Source organism: Tachyglossus aculeatus, chromosome X3 (assembly GCF_015852505.1).
Source record: "Tachyglossus aculeatus isolate mTacAcu1 chromosome X3, mTacAcu1.pri, whole genome shotgun sequence".
Lineage (NCBI taxonomy): Eukaryota > Metazoa > Chordata > Mammalia > Monotremata > Tachyglossidae > Tachyglossus > Tachyglossus aculeatus.
In genome coordinates, this window is record NC_052099.1 from 6,352,710 (window position 1) to 6,371,064 (window position 18,355).

General features: G+C 44.8%; 1 protein-coding gene across 4 annotated transcripts in view; it reads left to right on the plus strand.

Moving 5' to 3' along the window:
- GAK (cyclin G associated kinase) overlaps positions 1–18,355 on the plus strand; it is a 102,657-nt gene that overhangs the window by 77,525 nt on the left and 6,777 nt on the right. For 3 of the 4 annotated variants that reach the window (XM_038770425.1, XM_038770427.1, XM_038770426.1), the window contains 6 exons: positions 2,236–2,406; positions 8,392–8,529; positions 9,625–9,747; positions 13,091–13,312; positions 14,054–14,202; positions 16,221–16,397. In XM_038770425.1, coding sequence (XP_038626353.1) covers positions 2,236–2,406; positions 8,392–8,529; positions 9,625–9,747; positions 13,091–13,312; positions 14,054–14,202; positions 16,221–16,397 — 980 coding nt within the window. The remainder of the gene's footprint in view (positions 1–2,235; positions 2,407–8,391; positions 8,530–9,624; positions 9,748–13,090; positions 13,313–14,053; positions 14,203–16,220; positions 16,398–18,355) is intronic. The other variant, XM_038770429.1, reaches the window with a different exon arrangement.

Below are 18,355 nucleotides of genomic sequence, written 5' to 3' on the forward strand. Positions count from 1 at the left end.
ACTTACTTCATGCACTGTACTTGGGAGAGTACAGTACAGCAAAGTTGATAGACACGTTCCCTGCCTACATGAGCTTACAGTCTAGAAGGGGCTCTCTGTGTCTGACTTGGGCAGGGCAGCTGATGTTGCCACTACTGAAGAGGAATGTTTTCTCTCTCCCCCCACCCCCCCCAATCTCTGTTCATCTGCGGCTCTCCCGCTTTCTGCCTTTTCTGCCCTGCCCCACTCTAAGCTCCCCAAACTAGGCTCACCTTAGTGTGGGAGCATCTAGAGACATCATCTAGAGAGACATCGGGCCTGGAATTGACCAAGTGTAATAGTTGACTGAAGTGACAAGCTATAAGGGACGGGAATGGTGACAAGGAAGGCAAAGGGAAAATGGTGGAATGGAGAATTTGGTTGGACTAGTTGAATTTTTAGCTAGATGGGAAACTGGAAATCTGTCTTGAAGACTACTTTAAAGTCAAATCTAGATACCAAGCACTTGAACTGGAACTATGCTGGAGGCCTCAGACTTTGGACTTGTCCTAATTGATTCAGAACACAAAGATTCAATGTCAAATGGGCAAAGCCCCGTTCATTACTAGGAAAATACTGTTCAGTATTTTTTAGTCAGCATCACATTGGTGCTGCTACAAAGTAGAATTAGCAGACTGATTCTACATTGCTTCACCTATCTTCCGGGAAGCGTAGACTTTTGCCAGGGTCCTGCCTTAATACCTATTATTGCTCTTGAGTTTTTCCTTTGTAAGCTCCAAACCAAATCTTTATCCTTCACAAAGCATCATTTTAGCACTTTGAAAGCTGCTCTACGTTGTTAGCACAACTCTCCCCCTGCCCCAGCATCCTTCAGAGGGTGACATCTGGCTAGGATTTTACTGTCATGGGGTGATGTTTCTCTTCCACCCACATTCTGGGACTCTGGCTCAGTTTCAGTGTCTCTGCAGCACCCTGGGGGAGGAGTTGTTCCAGATCTTGAGGTTTCCAGATGTACAATAGACCTCTCAAGAGGCTACAATTGGAGCTGATGTCCTGGCCACCCTCCTGTCCCAACCACTCCCTGCCCCCAACCATTCTGACCCCCATTTTAGGATTGCCCCAGGACCCCTGAGAGTTTTTTCTTTGTCCTTAGTTGGCATCTGAACATTACCATGGCCTAGTGGATAGAGCACAGGTCAGATGGACCTGGATTCTAATCCTGACTCTGCCACTCATCTGCTGTGTGACTATGGACAAGTCACTTGACTTCTCTGGGCCTCAGTTCCCTCATCTATAAAATAGAGATTAAGACTGTTAGGCCCACATGGGACTAACATGAACTATGCCCTACCTCATCAGCTCGTATCTACCCCACTGTTTAGTACAGTGCCTGGCATAGAGTAAGCATTTAACAAATAAAAAAAATTAATCCCATTAATTTTAAGTGCTTGATTTTCATAGTGTGACTTGCTCTTTTTATAATAAAGTCTAAATGGCATTTATTTTAGTCTTGCTTTTTTTAAACCCGTTTAGTCACTAACTTTTAAGTATGATCAGCCTTTCGTAATATGGGTTTCTTGTCCGCCCCGCAAGGGCTGTGAGTCTGCTGCCCTTATCACTTAAGCTGTTTCTGGAACCTGCAAGTAAAGACTGTACCTATGAGTAACACATTTGAGGCGTGATTTCCAAGAGAAATAAATTATGGAATTGGAACTGTGAGGTGTCAGGGTGTGGCATCCAAAGATCCACGCCTCTCCTTCTGGGATTGCTTGTGTGACCCAGCCCCCTCATCCCTACCTGAAGCATTCAGGGTGTTGAGGGGGAGGTCAGGGAGGAGAAGAGGAATTTTCTAATTCTTTTGCCATTACCCACGTTGAGTTACTTGCCCTCCCCTCTTGGTGTCAGTAAAGTCTTTAAGGAAGGGGGCAATTTTTTGTGTGTGTTTTTGTTTTTGTTTTTTTTATTTTAGTTGAAGTCTTTTCCTGTGCTCATAGTCTAATATCTGGGAAGAAGTTTCTAGCTTCTAGAAAGATGAAACTCTTTAAAAAGTTTCTTTGGAGGCAGTCTTTGAATAAAAAAAAAATCTTATGAGGCTCCCCAACCAAACCCTTTTCCTTGGCAAAATGTCATTTTAGTCCTTGTAAGAAGCTCTGAATTGAGTTTCATTGGCCTAGTTCAAGTGGGTTCTAGTAAAAGTTCTCAATGTTATTGCCTCCAGTATAATGCCATATAATTTTTTGCTGCCCTCTTCCTTAGCTGATCCATTTGACCCATTCACGATGTCATCCAGCTCTGAGAATCAGATTCATTCTGACCCTGATCTCTTTGGAGATTTTCTTAATCCAAATTCTACAGCACCAATACCCAAGGTATCTTGTACACATTCTGCACCACCACCTTCTTCCAGCTCAGACTTCTTAAATTTAGGTAAGTGAGCTTTGGATATCTTTTCATGGCACGGGAAGTTTTTTGCCATTATCTCCCCTGTTTAATTTTTTTTTTTGCATCTTACATGATGTGGATTAGCATCTAGGTAATCCATTTGAGACTGCTATTTGAATAGGGCAGTATCTTTTTGTCACAGGGATACAGCAGAGAGCTCTGCCCAATGAGGAAATTTCTATTTCAGTGCCACCATAATTTGTAACAATTTTGTGGATGATTAATATTTTGTTGGCTGCTAATTTGTACTAATTGGTAGACTGTTCATTCTCTGAGGATTATGGAAGTGAGTGTGACAGGTGTTTTTCAGGTTCAGTAGTTGAAGTGGAAGTCATTTCATGTAACTGTGATTGTCAGATTTCAGTATGCTCCAGAGCATCTTCTGAAAAGAAGGAAGCAAAAATGGAAACACTCCTCTCGGCCAACCCTTTTGCCAAGGGAGGGATGAAGGGGAAACTTTTAGTAGACTATATTGTAAGAGAAGGATATTTGGAGCAGGGCTCTAGTAGATCCGTCCATCTCTTTCCACTCCATAATCTGCTGCTCCAGACTGGTTTTTAGCTACAATGAAGCATGGCCAGAGACCTTTTCCTTTGGCTAAGGACTTGCTGAGGCTACATGGAGCCAGGAGCAGCCCCTTCTGCCTAGTGTCAGGTACCGTGATCTTTAGGGAAATGATACATTTCTATCAAAGGAGAAATCTATATAATCCACTTCCTCTGAGCTTTTGGTTGTTTTTTTATGGGGAAGGGACAAAGGGGAGAGGTTGCATTTCTCTGGTCCTTCTCTCCAGAGAGTAATGTGGCTTGAAAGAAAGACCTCAAGCATTCATGTAGAGAAGCAGTGTGGCTCAGTGGACAGAGCACAGGCTTTGGAGTCAGAAGTCATGAGTTCAAATTCAGGCTCCGTCAGTTGCCAGCTTTGTGACTTTGGACAAGTCACTTCACTTCTCTGTGCCTCAGTTACCTCATCTGTAAAATGGGGATTAAGACTGTGAGCCCCCTTTGGGACAACCTGATAACCTTGTAACCTCCCCAGCGCTTAGAACAGTGCTTTGCACATAGTAAGCGCTTAATAAATGCCATCATCATTATTATTATTGTTATGTAGTCCTAGCCCTGCAAATAAGCACTGGCCCAAGTGTCCAGAAATCAAGGTGACCTAATGGAAAGCAAGAGCAAAATGTAAAATAAGTCCCACTTACCATACCTCTCTTTCAGTTTCCAAATTGGGTGTTTTTGCTGCAGATAGGTATTGGGGGTCTCTTTGCCTAATGACCTGGGGAGTGGTAAGAGGAGGTGGAGGTGGCTGGAAGCATGAGGAACGTCAATAAATGTGGGCAGAGCTAATGTGAATTTTGCAACTGGCTAGAATTTTTGTGGACTTTTAAAAATATTTTAACTTGATCTAGTGCTCCTCACACTTTAAGTATGACTTTCAGAGAATAGTTAGTGTATGATTGGTTGAGCATGTGAATGTCGAAAGCCTGCCCTTGTCCCACAAAAGTCGGCATAGCTTCAACTCTTGTCTAGTAGTTCTGGATTGGGAACACCACTTAATTTTGGTGTCTTTAAGATTCAGCATCAGTCAGGGTAGAGCTTAGCGATGCCTGTTCCCTAAGGCCATGAAGTGATCAGGGAAGCAGCATGGCTCAGTGGAAAGAGCTCGGGCTTTGGAGTCAAAGGTCGTGGGTTCAAGTTCCGGCTTCACCACTTGTCAGCTGTGTGACTTTGGGTAAGTCACTTCTCTTTGCCTCAGTTACCTCATCTGTAAAATGGGGATTAAGACTGTGAGCCCCCGTGGGACAACCTGATCACCTTGTAACCTCCCCAGTGCTTAGAATAGTGCTTTGCACATAGTAAGCGCTTAACAAATGTCATCATTATTATTATTATTATTATTATTATTATTATTATTATTATCAGGAACAATCACCACCATAGAAATTGACATCTTCAGAGGTGTCTGTCAGGAGTCACCTTGCTAAAATACCGAGAATGAGAATCAGGCAGAGACCGTCACCAAACTAGACATTCGAAAGGAATAAAGGAGATGTGAAATCTGGCCAGTTTCCAAACCAGGGAACTCTACCCGAGTACATTGAACAGCTATAAAACTCTTGATTATACATGTCTGCAATCAGATAATCTTTCAGAGCACTTATGATATACAGAGCACAGTACTAATTGCTTTGGAGAGTACAATACAAAAGAATAGGTATAGACGATCCCTGTCCACAGGGAGCTGACACACTAAAAGGGGAGGTAGACGTTAAAATCAGTTGCAGATGGATGAATGTGTAAGTGCTCTGGGGTTAGGGGAGGGGTGACTAGCGTCAAAGTGCTTAAGGGGAACAGACCTGAGTGCTTAGGTAAAGCCGAAATGAGGTCTAAGACAGGGAAGAATGAGTTTAATCAGGGAAGGTCTCTCGGAGGAGGTGTCATTTTAGGAGGGCTTTGAAGATGGGAGAGTGGCGAACTGTTAGATATGAAGGGGAAGGGAGTTCCAGGCCAGAGGGCACACATAGGCAAGGGATCAGCGGCGGGACGGACAAGATCAAGGTTCAGTGATAAAGTGGGTGTTGGAGGAGCGAAGTGTGTGGGTTGGAATATCGTAGGAGTCTGGTCAGGTGAAGTAGGAGGGAGAGATCCGATCGAAAGCTTTAAAGCCCATGACAAGGAGTTTCATTTTGATGTGGTGATGGATGGGCAACCACTGGAGGTTTGGGGAGACATGGACCAAGTGACTTTTTAGAAAAATGATCGAGGCAGCAGAGTGAAGTATGGACTGAGGAGGTGGGAGGGAGGAGTGAGAAGGCTGACATAAGTAGTCAAGATGGGCTGTGAGTGCTCTCAGCGTGGTAGCAGTTTGGCTGGAGAGGAAGGGGCAGATTCTAGAGCTGTTGAGGTAGAACTGACTGAATATGCGTGTTGAGTGAGAGGGAGGCATCAAAAGGGAAAATGAACAATTCAGACACAGTCCCTATCTCTCACGGGGCTCACAATCTAGATGGGGGAGGAGATACTCAGAAAAGAGAAATGAGAGGCATCAAACTCAGCTCCCAGTAACCTGGTGGCTCTGTGCTTGTGGATCCCAGCTCTGACTGCCTCAGCTCATGTGATCGGAGCGGACGGTTTTTCTGTATCCTTCCATCTGCCCCCCCCCACCCCCCAACCATCAATAACTGCCAGTTTCCCCATTAGAATGTATGCTTCTCAAGAGAAAGGGACCGTGTTTTGGCCTCTTATATTTGCCAGAGGGCTTAATGCAGTGTCGTGCCACACAGTAGGCACTCTGTACATATTACTGATCGAGTATTGTTTAGTAAGCATTGTATTAAATACGGGGGAGCTACCATGTTCTTGAGGAGCTCATAATCCAAAGGCAGACACAGCAGCGTGGGCTAGTGGATAGAGCCTGGTCTTGGGAGTCAGAAGGACCTGAGTTTTAATCTCAGCTCTGCCACTTGTCTGCTGTGTGACCATGAGCAAGTCACTTGACTTCTCTGGGCCTCAGTTCCCTCATCTGCAAAATGGAGATTGACTGTGAGCCCCACATGGGACATGGACTGTGTCCAACCTGATTAGCTTGCATCTGCCCCAGTGCTTAGTACAGTGCCTGGCACATAATAAGTGCTTAACAAATATAATTTTTAAAAAAATAATAAAGTTGAGGGGCCTCCTGCTGTGCCTGATATCTACAGTGCGCACTTTGATCACTCCCACCAGTTCTTGCTGAGCTCCTGCCCCTTCTCTCTGCAGTTTTACAATCCAGATTCCTGAGGGAGGTTAGAGTAAGTCCTGCTGATGAAGGACTTACTCTGTTTTCCTACGGTTGCCTAGTAAGGGACTGGTTATTAGTTTCCTCTGTAGAGGACAGTTATTTTTATCCCAGTGAAGACCCCAAGGACTGCTACAGCACATCTCAACAGCAGAAATGCAAACCGGGTAAGGTCACAGCAGAGTCTGTTACTGAGAAGTTTGTGTGCCCAGGCCCCAAACTGCATCTGTGCCCTAACCAGCTGTCTCACAGTATATGCTGTTGAACACAAGGGGAGTGGGCAAGGGGGTGTGAATGACTCAGCGCAAAAGGCCAGAGCCACTGGAAAATAATTCTAGTGCATAGCCTACAGAAGATAGGATGCTTCACACCTTGCATTCAAAATAGTCCCTAAGGTGTCCCTAGAAATTGGTCGCCTCATTTGAAATTTCCTCAGCTGTACATTTCCTCCTCCCAAAGGACATTGTTGGTTACATTCTCTATTTTGAAGACTCTTTTTTTCCCTCTCGGCCCAGGGAGCATTTAAAATTTTAGCCTGCTTCCTGGTTGTTTTTCTGAAAATGGCAGCCCATGAATGAGATGGGGGACTCGGATTAGTATACTCCCCTTTCTCTCTTCAATCAGTCGTATTTATTGAGCACTTACTGTGGGCAGAGCACTGTACTAAGCGCTTGGGATAGTACAGCAGTATCTTTTCCATCTTCCCACACACACTTTCCCTGCCTTTAACATACCAACCTTCCAGTTCCACTTCTGTCTTTTCTCCCCAATTTTCTTGTCCTTCTTGCCCCTTTTCCTTCTGCCTTCCAACCCCAGCAGCTGGATCATGTAAGTTAGAGTATCAGTGCTGTATGAACGAAGAGTGTAAATTGGAAGATAATTGGTGACCTTCTACTTTTTTCTGTTTCTATCAGTGAGCAGTGTTTCTTTTTTGTTTTTTAGTCCAGTCAATTGATAAATGTATTTATTGAGCATCTTGTGTGCAGAGCACTGTACTCTATGGAGAGTACAATGCAACAGAATTAATATCGCTCTTTGATCTTAAGCTTCGTATAATACAGAATGTTCCTGGGCTTCCAATAATACAGCATGCTCCTGGCCCCATGAGACCGGTTTTGTGTAATTAGCAAGCCATCTTTTTGCTATTTTGCCCATCCCCCATCAAACCGTGCCTTCTCCAGCTAATACCCTCCTCCTCCAGTTTCCTTATCCTCCTAATCCTTTCCTCTCCTTTCCCCTGACAGCCTACTACTTCCATTGACCCTCTGACTTCATCACCCTTTTTACCCTGCTTTTTAAACCATGACTATAACTCCTGGAATGGAGAACCGCCAAAAAAGACTGCCCTTAGAGGTGGCTCAAAAAAAATCTCCCTGGGTTCTAAGATTTAACGTTCCACCTTCCCAGTTTTTTTTATAGTATCCTACAATTTTCCATACCCCTGATCATCGTCACCTGCAAAAAAGAATCTTTTGGGTTAATAGAGAATCTTACGGCACACCCTAAACCAGTGCCTTTACTCATGCTTTAGTTGGGCAGTTGCTGAATGTCTATTGGGCAGTTCTTTGTTGACTGTTGATTAAAGAATGGGTCGTTGCTATTCTACTTTTACCCTGACTTTTGTCCCCACACTGTCAGGTAGAGCATGAATTGGGAATGGGGCCAAAATTGGGGTCTTGGGCTGGGGAGGGGCGGGGAAATTTTGTGTAGCCTGGATTGGGGTACCAATCTAGCACTTGCTTCCGCTCCAAGGAAATGGATCCTTTAAGAGTAGATTCAATTAATGGGTTAAAGTATCAACTAGATAATACCTAAACCTAAAGGTCACAATTTATCAAAAGCAAATGCCACAAACCCTATCTAAAAGGTTGCCAGACTTGTCAAATATTAGAAAGAATTTTCAAATTCTGTTCACAAAATGAAGGAAAGAACTGAGGGAGTGCTCATTCTTGCCACTGTAGGATGGGAATTCTAAACGCTTTTTTTGTGCCTGGAGATGACACCCTAGTGGGAATAATGAGAAAAGATTTGACCTCCTCCCCAAACTTCCTTGAAAAGGTTATGATTGGGATAACACAAAAGTTGAAAACCAAAATTTAATTTTACACCTGCATTGGGTGAATTTCCCAAGAGATTTGTGCATGGAATATAAATCAGTCATATGTCAATGGACTGGATTTCTCCCCCCAGGAAATTTGTCGGTAGAGTCTACGAAAATTCCCACTTCTGCAAGCCACCCTGACCTCTTGGGAGGATGGGATGCCTGGACAGATTCCTCCAGTGTTAACAATAAGGCAGTACCACAGCCTACCAAACCTGCATGTGAAGGTACAACACACCCTAAGAAACCAATGCTGTAATTTTCATTTGGGTTGTAAAAAAATAAATATTTATGTATTTGCAGTTTAACACAAATTTCCAAAAGTGTAATGACAGGTATTGTTTACAACAGTAAGCAATGGTGTTGTTTTGAAGAATAAGTATCTGGGGATACAAGTAAAGGAAGCAGAGTGGCCTAGTAGCTGGAGCACAAGGCCTGGGAGTCAGAAGGACCTGGGTTCTAATCCTGGCTCTTCCATTTATCTGCTGTCTGACCTTGGACAAGTCACTTGACTTCTCTTTGCCTCAATTACCTCATCTCTAAAATGAGGATTAAGACCACGAGACCCATGTGGCACAGGCACTGTGTCCAACCCGATTTGCTTGTATCCACCCCAGTGCTTAGTACAGTGTCTGGTACATAGCGTTTAACAAATGTCATAATTTTTATTATTATTTTTATTGTGAGATGTATCATATCCCACCTGGTTATCGTGTATCTACTCCATTGCTTAGTACAGTGCCTGACACATAGTAAGCATTTAAGAGATACCATATTAAAAAAAAATAAGTATCCTGGTGATGCCTCAAGGGAGATTTCTCATGATTCTCTGGGGAAGCAAGCAAAGTAGGGGGATTGAAGCCTCAAGGCTGTGTGGCAGCTGATTTCTTGGATTTGCCTTGAGAGCTTCTTGGCTACTGGCCTGTGGTAAGGCTCTTAACTGTCCCTTTTTTCTTTGCCTCCCTGCCCCCCACCCGCACCCCCAATGCACACATATCAAGCCTCTGTGTAGGCTGGCTCAGGAAATGGTAGGGAGTGAGCTGCTGTGGATGATGTGGGTTAGTGAATGCAAAGTGCTAACTGCCTAGGCTTTTCTGAGCTCCACAGCTTCTCTCACATGGAAGGGCTAGGAGCATTTGGACCAACTGTGGCCTTTCTGAATGAGTGACTTTATGGTGGGTGTGTATGTATATGAGTTGGGAAAGACTGAAGTTGTTTAGAAAGTGTGGGAAAAGACAAAGAGGAGCAGCAGCGATGTATTGAATTCTATGTATTTTTGTTTAAAATTCTGTTCATAACTTTATCTGTTGTGTCCACTTTAGGTTCACCTTTCTCCTCAGGAAGTCAGCAGCCAAGTGTGTCTTCAAGCTCATCGCTCAGTCAGACCAAATCTCATGACTTTGACCCCTTTGCCGACCTTGCCACCATCAGTTCAGGTCTTCAAGGTAATTTAATTTTCCAAATTCTGGTAATAAAAAAGCCACTGCCCAGTTTGAATTTTGTCGAACAGAGCATCTAAGATCCCCATACTCTCCCCCAAGCATAGTATAGCTGGAGGGGAGCCACAGACCTTATCTGCCTGATAGCCATCTAGTCCAGTAGCCATCTAGTCTTGGATGGCACTGAGACCAAAGATGTTCCCAGTTTCCACCCTTTTAGGGTTGGAAATGGCAGAAAGGAAGTTGAGTGGAGTAGTTATGGCCAGTATAGGACCACAGCGGGCCCAGAATAAGTGACTGGTACATTGAAGAAAGCAGATAGTAATAGCACCTAGACAACTGATTGGTTTGTGGACAAATCAGTCACTGTCTGGTTTGACACAGATGGACAGGCAAATTCTGTCCTGGAAAGAACTCTAATTTATAACTACTGAGTGTGGGTTGTTTTTTTTTTACAAATTTTTCTGTATGTTACTAAGTGAAAATGTATATTTCTCAGACACCAGCAGGATATTCCATCACACTTTTAAAAGTGTACTTGTCCTTTCAATATCATGGCAAACGTGAAGGTGGTACGTAACAGGGCTTTGTAATAGGTCCAGTCTTCACCAGTCTCTTCGACTCAGCAGCCTAATGGCAGACTGGAATGCTTCCAGTTTTGTGGGAATTGTTCCATCTCAGCAGGCTAGAAGCAGAATCAGAACTCGTCAGATTGGTAATCCGGGAGCTATTTGATGTTAAGTATGGCACAGAGGTGATGAGACTATTTGAGAAAGCAGATATGCCACTGATGGTAGTCCCGGATCTGCCAGCCATACTGAAAGTTGAGCATTGCTACTGTTCAGTTAATTTCGTATGACGCTTGATGCCATCCATATTATTTTGAATTTCTTCTTAGGTAGTAGAATTCATGGACCATTATTTTTGACACTGAATTACTAAAGAAAATCTTTGGTCGTGCGTAGGATTTCTCTGAGAGCTAGTTTGTAACTTCAGTTGTCTTCCAGGTGTTTTTCTTTTCCCAGTCCTCATTGCATCTCTGAATTTTTAAGGCATTGCATAAACCTCTTCTGCATATATGCTTCCAGAGTACAGTCACAGCACATTAGGAGCTCCTGAATGACAAAATCAAAGACTCTTTTGAGTTTGTGTTTCTCAGAGGATCAGAAACACCAACTCTAGCGCCCAGGCCTCCTGTAACTTCGTTAAAAATATAGGTTCTATAATATAGATTGAGCAAAATAATCCTCTTTGACGCAACTCATATTGGGGAATTCACTCCTTGGTTTCGGATTTGAGTTGTATATTGTGATATTTGACTAAGCCATCAGTTGTATTGAATACTGACACCGTACGAAGCACATGGAAGGGTGTGATAGTAGATATGATCCCTACCCCCAAGGAACTTAGAATCTAGCAGCAGAGGTTAGACACCAAAATAAATGACAGAGGAAAGCAACAGAGTTTAAAGATCAATCAATCGTATTTATTGAGCACTTACTGTGTGCAGAGCACTGTATTAAGCACTTGGGAAGTACAAGTTGGCAACATATAGAGACAGTCCCTACCCAACAATGGGATGTGTTTCATAACTGCAAAGGAGGAGAGGGGAGTGTCCAAGTGCTTAGGTGACACGGAAGTGGTGAAGTGGCAAAAGGAGAGAAATAGGATGGGGGAGGAGATGAATCACGAAAGAAGGAAAAGTAAAGCCCGGTAGTATCGTGCTGCTAGGGGTTCCTCAAGGTTCAGCTCTTGGTCCCCTTCTGTTCTCGATCTACACTCACTCCCTTTGTGACCTCATTCGCTCCCACGGCTTCAACTATCATCTCTGCGCTGATGACACCCAAATCTACATCTCTGCCCCTGCTCTCTCCCCCTCCCTCCAGGCTCGCATCTCCTCCTGCCTTCAGGACATCTCCACCTGGATGTCTGCCCGCCACCTAAAACTCAGCATGTCCAAGACTGAACTCCTTGTCTTCCCTCCCAAACCCTGCCCTCTCCCTGACTTTCCCATCACTGTTGACGGCACTACCATCCTTCCCATCTCACAAGCCCGCAACCTTGGTGTCATCCTCGACTCCACTCTCTCGTTCACCCCTCACATCCAAGCCATCACCAAAACCTGCCGGTCTCACCTCCGCAACATTGCCAAGATCCGCCCTTTCCTCTCCATCCAAACTGCTACCCTGGTCGTTCAAGCTCTCGTCCTATCCCGTCTGGACTACTGTATCAGCCTCCTCTCCGATCTCCCATCCTCCTGTCTCTCCCCACTTCAATCCATACTTCGTGCCGCTGCCCAGATTGTCTTTGTCCGGAAGCGCTCTGGGCATGTTACTCCCCTCCTCAAAAATCTCCAGTGGCTACCAATCAACCTAAGCATCAGGCAAAAACTCCTCACCCTCGGCTTCAAGGCTCTCCATCACCTCACCCCCACTTCTACCTCACCTCCTTTCTCTCCTTCTCCAGCCCAGCCTGCACCCTCCGCTCCTCTACCGCTAATCTCCTCACCATGCCTCGTTCTCGCCTGTCCCGCCATTGACCCCCGGCCCATGTCATCCCCCTGGCCTGGAATGCCCTCCCTCCGCACATCCGCCAAGCTAGCTCTCTTCCTCCCTTCAAGGCCCTACTGAGAGCTCACCTCCTCTAGGAGGCCTTCCCAGACTGAGTCCCCTCCTTCCTTTCCCCCTCCTTCCCCTCACCATTCCCCCCGCCTTACCTCCTCCCCCTCCCCACAGCACCTGTATATATGTATATGTATAGTCTTGTCATTAGCACCTTAGTACATAGTAAACCCCCCTTCTCAGGATCGCACCTGGAGATTTTCCAGTACTCTGCCAGTTTCGTCTACTGGGGAGAGAGTCAAGCAGAGGCATACCCATTCCATTCCTAGCTTGGGCAGTGGCTAGCAAGTGCAATGTAACCTGCTACAAATCAAAACTCGCCTATTTTGGGCAGCCGCGGTATGAGAGAGAGTCGAGGGTGGAAACTCAAGTTTATTGCGCAGAAGAAGGCAATGATCAACCACGTCCGTATTTTTACCAAGAAAATTCTACAGATACGCTGTCAGAATGATTGCATGTGGAGTTGGGGCATTCTGGGAGAGATGTGTCCATGGAGTTGCTGTGGTTTAGAGATGACTCGACAGCATAAGTATCATAATCAAAGGGATTGTCGGTTGCCCGTCAGTTTTGTTGTCTTCTGGCAGCACGTGTACGCATCTTTGATTGTGAAAACCTATTTGCGTCAACTCGTTGGAAATTATTTGTGACCAAATTGTTCCAAACAAGGTAACCAGTACCCGAGAAGTTGTGGAACGTGAGTCTTGTCACCAATGCACTGTTTCTTCTAGGCTCTTCTAGTGGATTTTCACCTGGTGGATTTGCTCAGAAAACCACTCAGAAAGGAGGCGGACAGTGGCATTCCGGCAGGCCATCTGCTTCCAGCACATCGTGGCAGCCCCCAAGCAAATCCCACCAAGCTAAACCCTCCACGCCCTCTAAACATAATTATTCCATGAACTTCAGTGTTATTGGAGGGCGAGAAGAGAGGGGTATCAGAGCTCCCGGTTTTGGTAAGTCCTAGCTGTGTGAAAGCTGTCTGTTATCACCGAGAATGCAATTCGCCTCAATTCTCTGTGCCTTTGGGAGGGCGTGATTGCTTCACCATCTTGGGCAGGCAGGGGCCTGCTCCCAGAACATGGCTTGGTCACCCCTGGAGCTGTGCCTCCAGTTTCATGGGGGACCAAGAAGGGCTGAAATTCAGCATATGCAGACATTGCAAACTCCACACAGGCCTGTGACACAGCATGCATTGCTGCTTCTTCCAAAAAAGGCAAGCTGGCCTCTGGAAAATGCGCTTGGCATACCAAGATTTATCTAGTGGACTTGAAGCCAAGTGGTATCGAATCCAACCGAATGGCAACCACCTAATCTGGCCCCTGAGCACTTCTGATCCTGGTGAATCACTGCCCTTCAAGGTCATACTTTTTTTTTCCATGGGGCTTTTTACTTGAAACAGATCATTTATTATTGAGGAAGAGATGTGAAGGTAATCACTTTTCTCAGTTCTGCATTATAAGATGAGTTTGCAGCTTTTGGTGGCAGCAAAATCTTTAATGCACGATCATATGCATCCTCTAGCTGCTTCCCAGATTTGAAAGGGTGATTGCCGGGGAGCTGCTCCCAGACATTTAAAAGTGTAATGGGAATCGCCCCGAGAAAAGATAGAGAAAATAGTTTGGGAAAGAGAAACCTTCCTCCACTTTGACAGACTTGCCCTCTTTTTGTCCACTGGATTTTTTTTTTTCTTTTAGGACAAAAGCCAAAAGTTTCAGAAAATGATTTTGAGGATCTGTTATCTAATCAAGGCTTTTCAGCTAAATCTGACAAAAAAGGACCGAAAACCATCGCAGAAATGAGGAAACAAGAAATGTCAAAAGATATGGATCCCCTCAAGCTGAAGGTTTGATATTTCAAAGCCATTTTTAAGAAACCAAACTTATGAGTAAGCGTTACTGAGATTTTTGTGTTATGGTTAAAAAAAATGGTGCCCTGGTAAACAAAATTATGGATGTTTTTACCAATGCAGGAAAAAACATAGTCCCTAATCAATGCTGTGATGAGGGTGTTTAGGATTCTTTGCAAGAGGTAAAATGCATGTGGGTAAAACCCAGAGAACTAGGTTGTGTTGCTCAGCGAAAGTGTCTACGTAGTGTGAGGAGCAGATGGTATTGACTCTTGAGGAAGATGAAATGACCTGCCTGGTACCATCCAGTATTTATGCCTGCTCAAGTCTGCAACGGGCTAAAAATAGAGAAAAGGAAGCTCGTGAATCCTCCTTGTATCTTAATTACACTACTCTTTCCAGCTTCCTTTTCAAGCTTATGAAAGAGGACACCAAAGATTTTTGTGGCAGTCCTTCAGCATTGTCTACCACGTATCTGGGGGATTGCCAACCATACCCCAAGGGTGATAGCGACCCTCGGCCTGTTTGGAGGTTCTCCTGAGACCACCCAGGCCAGCAGCAGGTTGTGAGGACAGGGCTTGTTGGCAGTGGAGAAACTTCGAGTGCTTCCTTGTCAGGCAGACTGAAGTGTATGTCAGAACTTCTGGATTATGGGTTAATGGCTCCCAACATTTGTTTAAAAACCGATCTCCGAGTAGCACCCTCACCCAGGCAGATAGAGCACGGGCCTGGGAGTCAGAAAGTCATGGGTTCTAATCCCAGCACCGCCACTTCTCTGCTGTGTGATCTTGGGCAAGTCACTTCTCTGGGCTTCAGTTACCTCATCTGGAAAATGGGGATTAAGACTGTGAGCCCCACGTGGAACAACCTGACTACTTTCTATCCACCCCAGTGCTTAGAACAGTGCTTGGCACATAATAAGCACTTAACAAATACTATAATTATGTATTATTATTATTATTATTAATGCTGGGAGCAATGAATGACTAGCCATCCACTCTTAATCCGCTGTCCTGTAACACTTAGGACATGCTTATTCACACGAGATTTTAATGGGCCCTGTAATGAACCTTTACTCCGACCAAGTGAAACAGAAATTACAGCAGGAGTGGATTAGGGTTCATCTGACAATGGGTTTATGCAAAATGAAAATAATTTCCTGGTTCAAAAAATCCAGTCAGATGAGCATTTACATATCTAATTTTTAGAATTTTTTTCCTCAGAAATCATAAAAATCCTTAATTACCCCAATTAAAATACTATTTCAATTGCCTATTTGACATTTGTTATGATTTGGGAAAGTTCAAGATTGAGACCCTTTCCATGTTGTATTTTGGAAAATGACCCTTTCCTGGAACGAGGCTCCAGAGGAGTTAAGTAACTTGCTCAAGGTCACACTGCAAGCAGTTGGCAGAGCCGGATTAGAACCCAGACTTTTCGACTCTCGGGCCCAGGCTCATTCCACCAGGCCATGCTGCATTGCTCTCAGCTCCCTTTAATAAATACAATAATAACATAAGCAAGAGAAACAGCACAGCCTAGTGGAGAGGGCACAGGCCTGGGATGTTGAGGACTTGGATTCTAATCCTGGCTCCCCCATTTGCCTGCTGGCCAACCTTGAGCCACTCAGTTCGTTTCTTTGCGCCTGAGTTTCCTCAACTGTTAAATGGGGATTCAATGTCTGTTCTCCCTCCTTAGACTGTGAGCCCCATGTGGGATAGGGTCTGTGTCCAACCTGAATAACTTGGATCTACTCCAGTGCTTGACACACAAGTGCCTAACAAATACCATAATCATCATCATCGGTGGCACAGAGAATAAGAAAAGGCTGCTTTCCACAGCCATAGGGAGCTCTTAGTCTTGGTTTCCATTTTGGGAGGATCATGCCCCTTAACTGTCATCCTCGGGGATAAGCAATGTTGAGCGAAGTTCTGGAGTATCTTGGAAAGAAAGACTGCAATTTTTAAAGGGGCTGCAAAAGGGTAAGCTAAATTTCTTAATGTTTTCTTTTCCAGCTTTTAGATTGGATTGAAGGAAAAGAAAGAAATATAAGAGCGTTAATTTCTACTCTTCACCTGGTGCTTTGGGAGGGGGAGAGTAGATGGAAGCCAGTTGGCATGGCCGACTTAGTTACTCCCGATCAAGTGAAGAAATACTATAGAAAGGCCGTGCTGGTAGTTCATCCGGATAAGGTGAGCTGTTCAAAGTTTACTCAGCGATGTTCGTCGGGCTGGTTGGCGGAACAGTTGTTGTGGTGGAATTTCTCCATATTTACTTGTTAATCTGGCCACACACAGCACAACCCTGTTGGAAAGGGGGCCCACGGGAAACCAAGATCTTGGTACTTAAAGGATTTCCAGTTTTGAGAGGGGCAAAGGACAAATCATTTTTATTTTCCATTTATCTATTTTTTTAGTTGAGTAACACAAAGTCAACATTCACAATGCAATTCTACTTTGAATGCCAGTCGAATCTTCCCAAGTTCTAGAAGCAAACAGTGAGCTTTGCGAAAGGGCTCATTCAGCTCGCAGGGCAAACATTTTTCAGTAATGGCAATTGTACTAACATCTCACTACACAGATGGAGTGCGTTCTTGAAGCTGATGGACCTAACTGAGGGAATTGACTTTGATGCAGTCCACTAACTGACCTTTTGAAACTCCAACAGTGGTGGGGAGGGGGTGGAGGAGGGAGTTAGATCCTGGCCCTGCCATTTGTCAGCTGTGTGACTCTGGGCAAATCACTTAACTTCTCTGTGCCTCGGTTCCATCATCTGTAAAATGGGGATTAAGACTGTGAGCCCCATATGGGACGACCTGATAACCTTGTATCTACCCCAGCGCTTAGAACAGTACTTGGCACATAGTAAGTGCTTAACAAATGCTATTGTTATTATTATTATTACTGTTATTATTATTATTATTCCCAGCTTACAACCCCCCCCCACCCCACCCCACCCAGAGCCTTCAGCCCTATGCCGGACAGTAAGATGCCAGCCTGTTAACCATGCAGCTGAAACTAGACTCTGGAATTACTGGGCCTGCACCACAACTCTTCTAGAACTGCTCTTGGAATTCTAGGGTCTACCCCAGAGAAGTTGGTTTCTCCTTATCTTATCTGGTGAACCCTCCCCCACCTCCGAAATATACAATGGCTTCAAACAGGGTCCTCCAGTGCTTAGCCCATAGTATGTGCTTAATAAATGCATAGTTATTATGATGATTATTTGAAAGGAATCTGAAAGAGGCTTTCTGAACTTACCCCAGAATGGTCCTAAAAGACCTGGACGCTGCCCTGGGCTTTTGCTGACCCTCATAAATTTGCAACCTGTCTTTAGGGTGGTGGGAACCTACAAAGGACTCCATTGTCCTTCCAATAAAAACCACAGCAGGGTGGGGTGGTGACTTTCAGATTCAGTGCTATGACTTCCTCCTCCAGCAGAGTGAAATATTTTTCTTTCTACCACCCCACCCCCCACACACTTTAAGGTCAGTTCCTTCCTGTCCCTTATTTGGGTCATTTCTCTCTTGCCCTTGACTCTGTGTCTTTGCATTTCCTGAGGCAAATTTTTCCATTATTCTACACACAGTTAAGGTCACATGTACAAGTTTGTGTGCTGCAAAAATACCACAAACTAGACTTGAGCGGTGGTTTGTGTGTACTTACAATTTTTCCCTGTTAGCGAGCTTCAGGTAATTCAGGCAGTCGGTAAATATTTATCAACTGTGCGGGGCCTGAGGAGATTTGGGGGGGTGGGGGGGCGGGCTAACACTGTTTAGGAGGTTGGAGTAAAGGAGCTGCCTCCAAGACCAGGAGCAGAGAGGCTTTCAATATGGAGTTCGATTCATGTCCTGTGACTAATGCCTTTCTTTCCTTAAGAAGTGATAGGGAAGCACTGCAACCGAAAAGGAATTACAGTCCACATAGTGGGGCTTGGAAATCCTCACTTGGAATTTGGTCACTCCTAAGAGATTGCTAACAGGTCTGAGCCTTATCAGCTCAGAATTTCAGTGGCCTGAAAGGAGGGGGTCGCCTTCTTGGGGAGTTGGGAGAGGCTTATCACGTGACCTTCCACGTCAGAATTTGTTTGCGTTGCTGTTTTGTGCACGTCCCTTTTGTAGAGAATGGTTTTATACCTGTAGCCATTCGTG